Source organism: Salvelinus alpinus, chromosome 2 (genome assembly GCF_045679555.1).
Source record: "Salvelinus alpinus chromosome 2, SLU_Salpinus.1, whole genome shotgun sequence".
In the NCBI taxonomy this organism is placed as follows: Eukaryota; Metazoa; Chordata; class Actinopteri; order Salmoniformes; family Salmonidae; genus Salvelinus; species Salvelinus alpinus.
The window spans coordinates 113,529,071-113,535,129 of NC_092087.1; the positions used below are offsets into that span (position 1 = coordinate 113,529,071).

General features: G+C 40.6%; 1 protein-coding gene across 1 annotated transcript; it reads right to left on the minus strand.

The window, feature by feature from the left end:
* Positions 1-64: 64 nt before the first annotated feature.
* On the minus strand, positions 65-3,246 carry LOC139550226 (gelsolin-related protein of 125 kDa-like). Its single transcript, XM_071360958.1, has 2 exons — positions 2,596-3,246; positions 65-1,314 (listed from the first exon to the last, which is right to left on the minus strand). Exons 1-2 carry the CDS (start codon positions 3,008-3,010, stop codon positions 1,304-1,306), a joined length of 426 nt encoding a protein of 141 aa, XP_071217059.1. The 5' UTR covers positions 3,011-3,246; the 3' UTR covers positions 65-1,303.
* Positions 3,247-6,059: the final 2,813 nt, after the last annotated feature.

A 6,059-nucleotide genomic window follows, 5' to 3' on the forward strand; every position in this document is an offset into this window, starting at 1 on the left:
GCATCTATCTGTATTTCAATGTAAAGCATCTCTTTAATAATATTTCCTGTATAATATAAACTGACCTGGGATCATTAACTCTGGGACTACTGCATCTATCTGTATTTCAATGTAAAGCATCTCTTTAATAATACTTCCTGTATAATATAAACTGACCTGGGATCATTAACTCTGGGACTACTGCATCTATCTGTATTTCAATGTAAAGCATCTCTTTAATAATACTTCCTGTTGACCTGACCATGTGACCTCTCACCTCTGACCATGCTGTGCCCTCTATGTAGCCAGTTCAGATGTAGGAGGGGTTCACCGACACAGCTGATATAACCTAGAGGATTTAGGGAGAAGGGGAGAGAGGGATGAAGTGAAGGAGAGAGACTGTTATTGAGAAAATAAGGTAGTTAAAGCCACAGTGTTCAACAGGAATCTGTGTGTGGCCTCACCTGGTGTCCACACCACACTAAGTGGCTGCAGAGTACTTTATGCTGAAAAACATGAACGGACACACAAGGACAAACAATATAGCGTAGTTATAGAAATAATGAAGTGTCTTACTATTCTCCATGGTTGGCCCTCTTGCCTATTCTTTGAAGGTGGAAGGAGCCACAGTTATACACCTGAGCCTGCTTACTGCACAACACAATCCATCAATCAGATTGATACATGAGTGTGTAGGTGTGGGTTACAGGGTGTCTAATTGTTCCACATTTTTTCAATATGGGTGATTTAAAATAGCCTGTTTTGTTTTTGCACAGACATCACACCCTTACCTAAACAGCACCCTCACCCGAGAAGTAGAAATCAAAGGGAGAGAAACTATGAATTGAATAACTGCAGTTGACATAGCTAAGTAAATGGAAGAATACTCTTATTGCAATGTGAATGGCTTTTAAAAGAGACTTTGGTTGTGCATAGTGTAGTCTATGGTGTTGCCAGGGAACAGCACCCTCTTAAAAGAGCCTTTGGTTGTGCATAGTGTAGTCTATGGTGTTGCCAGGGAACAGCACCCTCTTTGAATTAGTAGGAGGTGAAGATCTCCTGCACACGGATTGCCTCTCTTGCTGCGTTGTTGGACCCCATCCTTGAAACATCCTGCAGAGCAGCAGACTCCTCCTCTGGGACACGGTGGCGAGCTGCAGATCCCCTCCTGGTCCTCGTGTCCATCCTCATGAAGTTACGCAGGACACAGGTAGCCTTCACACATCTGAATTCCTCCAGGAGGCAGTCCCAGATGACCCTCGTCACCCAACCTTGCAGTGCCCTACACGGTAACTGTAGGCAATCGTTTTGAAGGAATCTCCAGTTACAAGGTATCTGTAGGAATATGGAAGACAATGTAATTATTAGACTGTTACATCACCAGGTCATTGTGGATTACTAAAGTATAATATCCCTGATAACAAATCATGATAACATTGGATTGATAGATGCATGGGCACACATATGTACGGCATGTGTAGCATGTGACAATAACAGGATCATATCAAGAACAGCATCACAAATGAATACATAAATACCACTTGAAGCTTGATGATGAGTTGATCATTTGAATCAGCTGTGCAGTGCTGAAGCAAAAACAACAATGTGCCTCTGAGTCCCCGGGACTGAGAACCACTGCTCTTCATATGTAGACTGGCTTTCATAGAGCTCTTTATCTGAGGACAGAAAACCTCAAGATAGCTAGCTAATATGACGTTAGACAGCTGATGATATTTAATTCACTTAGCTATCTATCTATACAGACTGGTTACCTATTTAGATATGATATGAAAGTATTGTGTGAAATTATTTTAAAGTTAAAGTATTTTAAATTATTTTGATGTGATATGAAAGTATTGTGTGAAATAATTGTTATGTGATATGAAAGTATTATGTGTAATTATTTTGAGGAGTAACGGGGGCAGAGAATCAGCAGTAGAAACAATAACAAAGCGTACTCCCTGCCCGTTGAGAATCGATTCACATTTAGATGGAATATTTGACTATTTTAGCTGCCAGAGCCAGTCTACCTCTGAAAATAACATACAGTCCTTGGACCTTGAGGAGTAACGGGGGCAGCAATCAGCAGTAGAAACAATAACAAAGCGTACTCCCTGCCCGTTTTGGTAAAAAGCTGAGGGATGGGGCTGGAGAAATGCAACCATCCATGATACCAACATTATAGTTTTAACCATGTTTTGAGGATATACAGTGTTTGTTTATATTTACTGACAAACATTGGAGTAAAAAAAAGCTCATATTTTGGGTTCTGATGGGGTACGACAGTTGAACTAAGCTCATGAGGCATTTATAAGTGAATTCTTCAAGAAACAATGGGTACATATCATTACTGTATACGTCCCAAAATGGATGTAACAACTGCTGATTGCCCCTTTAAGACTACATATTGGGCTAATCTAATAGGAGATATTGAGGACTACAGTATTTCAGGTATTGTCATTGGATGCATTTTATCAATTGTTAACGTTTTGTTGATGGTCCACTCTTGATGTTCTACACGTTACAGTGTAGCTTCAGCCATTCCTACAGAACAACATTAAAGTGTAGAACCCCTTTACTGCATATTGGTTCAACGACTGCAGAGACGGTACTTACTGGGGTTAAACGGATCTCCAACCTCCTCTTCTTCCTCCAATGTGACAGTCATCTCCCCCTCCTCCCCTTTCACTCCAAAAACTGCATCCTCCTCTCCTTTTACTGTAACTTCCTCCTCTTTCACTGAAACGTCTTTCTCTTCTTCTTTCACGGTAACAACCTCACCCTCTACGTGTTTTAATATTGTAACAGCCTCCTCTTCCTTCTCCTCTTTCACTCCAAAAATCGCATCCTCCTCTTTCAATCTGAACGCATCTTCCTCTTCTTTCACTGAAACGTCTTTCTCTTCTTCTTTCACGGTAACAGCCTCACTCTCGACTTGTTTTTTTATTGAAACAGCCTCCTCTTCGTCCTCCTCTTTCACGAAAGCTTCTTTCTCTTCTTTAGCAGGAGGAGAGTAGCTTAGTGAACTCATGGTCGGAGATGTTAGCTAGCTAGCATTAGCGACTAGCCTAGTTCTAAGCTAACTTAGCAAACCAGCTAGCTGACAAACAACGTAAATATATAATTAAATGGGCCAACAAGTACATACGACAGAAGTGTGTTTAAAACACATCGACTAATATACACCAAAACAGTGTAAAGAGGGTGAATGTTGTAGCTATGTTTGCTTGAAAGCTACCGAGGTCTCTGACTAGCTGTTGTTGTTGAGAAAGCGTCCCGTCCACTAGATTATACGTCACACTGGCAGCATCGCCTGAACCTAAAAGACGCACATCGCCATCTGCTGACTGGAGTGGGAAACGCAGTTGAGGAACCAAAAGTTTATTTTTCATTTATTTCATAAAAGTGTAATCTAACCAAAGTCTTGCAGATGTTTACATGGTTTGACACATCTGCCAGGTGATTCACTTCTAACCGAAGTCTTGCAGGTGTTTACATGGTTTGACACATCTGATCACATATTTCATAAAAGTTTAATATTATATTATGCCGTTCAAAGAGAAGCATGTGTTGCTTGATTCGTGTTTAATGAGTGAGAATTTAAAACAAATTTTACACCCACAATCAAATGGTTGTTAATAAATCTAAATCATGGTTTAGTGTTTCTGTATCAAAATGTACTTTTAACAAATTCAAATCCTTTGGAGTCATTTTGACCCCAGCCAAAAGCACCTTCGATAAATAGGACATTTATTTCAAATCAAATTCAAATCACATTTTATTGGTCACATACACGTGTTTAGCAGGTGTTATTGCGGGTGTAGTGAAATACTTGTGGTTCTAGCTCCGACAGTGCAGTAATATCTAACAAGTAATATCTAACAATTTCACAACATATACCCAATACACACCCATCTAAGTATTTGAATCTAGGTTTCTCTGTAGACATGATCCATCCCGCCAGAGGGTGGAGGGGCACCTGTATCAGTGGTTTTGACCAGATAGACACCTGCAGACACACAGTATAGTGCCTCCCATGTACTCTCCTATGATTGGACTTTTCTATACCACGTATCACGTGACTGTGTACAAAACTGCTAATGGTAGAAAACTCTGCCAGCTGTATACAGTGCATTCGTTAAGTATTCAGACCCCTTCACTTTTTCCACATTCAGTTACATTACAGCCTTATTCTAAAATGGAATATTTTTCCCCTCATTAATCTACACACAATACCCCATAATGACATCACAATACCACATAATGACAAACCAAAAACAGGTTTGTAAACATTTTTGCAAATGTATTTACTTAAGTATTCAGACCCTTTGCTATGAGACTCGAAATTGAGCTCAGATGCATCCTGATTCCATTGATCATCCTTGAGATGTTTCTCCAGCTTGATTGGAGTCCACTTGTGGTAAATTCAATTGATTAGACATGATTTGGAGAGGCACACACCTGTCTTTATAAAGTCCCACAGTTTACAGTGCATGTGTCGTGGTAATTTCCTGTATTACTCAATAAAGAGAGAGAGAGAGCCAACCACACACAAGTCAGAGTTAAATTATATATTCCATCTTTAATATATATACAAGCTTCACCAAAGCCCTTTTTTGACTCTCAGATCAATTCAGTGTCTATAAATGAATTCTCTGAGAGTGCTTACAAAACAATTATTAGTCTCATTTATAGCCAAGATACACCCCTCTCAACTTACAAAGAATCCTTTACCCGAAAGAGGAGTATCCTATCGCTAGACAGCATCAGCTATAAATCATCGTTCAGTTTGATCTCCCAAGACAAGGTTTAAATCTCATGCTTGTTACTTCACTGTCTACCAAAACATTACCTCATCCAATGGCATATATCAATTGTCATTTCTAGATATTCCCAAACCTGGACAAACTAAAAATCAGACAGTGAGCCTCTTAGATCAAATACTAGGTCAAGATAAGGGCAACCTCAGAGGGGAAATACAATGGTTCCAAACACTGCCAAACTCCTTCCCCCTATGAGAAAAGTAGGGAGTGACTGGCGTACAGACATTGTATGAGATAACTAACTGGTTCCCCAATTAATAACTCCATCCCGTCACATGGTTTAGGAATAGTTACAGACACGTTCCCATAAGAAAACAACTTTCCCATAAGAAAACAACTGTCCTCCTCCCCTTCTGATATTCTACTTAGCACCACATGGTTTAACATATACATTGACTTATGAAGACAAGCCTGACCTCTCCCCTCTCTGGCCCCAAGTTACCAATCCCTAGCTCAGAAGATTCTAATGACAAGTATCTCACAAGCATATGATGAAAATAACATCTTATCTATCTATGTTACCTAGATAAATCTGATTCTGCCACGACACGTCAGAGCAAAAACCAAGCCATGAGATCAAAGGAATTGTCCGTAGAGCTCTGAGACAAGAATGTGTTGAGGCACAGATCTGGAGAAAAGGTACCAAAAAATGTATGCAGCATTGAAGGTTCCCAAGAACACAGTGTCCGCCCTCATTCTTAAATGGAATAAGTTAGGAACCACCATTACTCTTCCTAGAGCTGGCCGCCAGGCCAAACGGAGAAGTCGGGGGAGAAGGGCCTTTGTCAAGGAGGTGACCAAAAACGCGATGGTCACTCTGACAGAGCTCCAGAGTTCCTCTGTGGAGATGGGAGAACCTTCCAGAAGGACAATCATCTCTGCAGCACTCCAACAAATCAGGCCTTTATGGTAGAGACCAGACGGAAGCTACTCCTCAGTAAAAGGCACATGACAGCTCGCTTGGAGTTTGCCAAAAGGCACCTAAAGGACTCTAACCATGAGAGACAAGATTCTCTGGTCTGATTAAACCAACTCTTTGTCCTGAATGTCATGTGTCATGTCTGGAGAAAGTCGGTACCATCCCGGTGAAGCGGTGGTCATGGCAACATCATGCTGTGGAGATGTTTCTCAGCAGCAGTGCAAATTGTCCGCTGGTTTGGGTGTAATTTCTCACCCATTTTGTCAGTAGGAGAGTTAATTTCCCCTCAGGCACACACATTAGTTGATTGTTATTATGAAGGTCATTTGTATAGAATG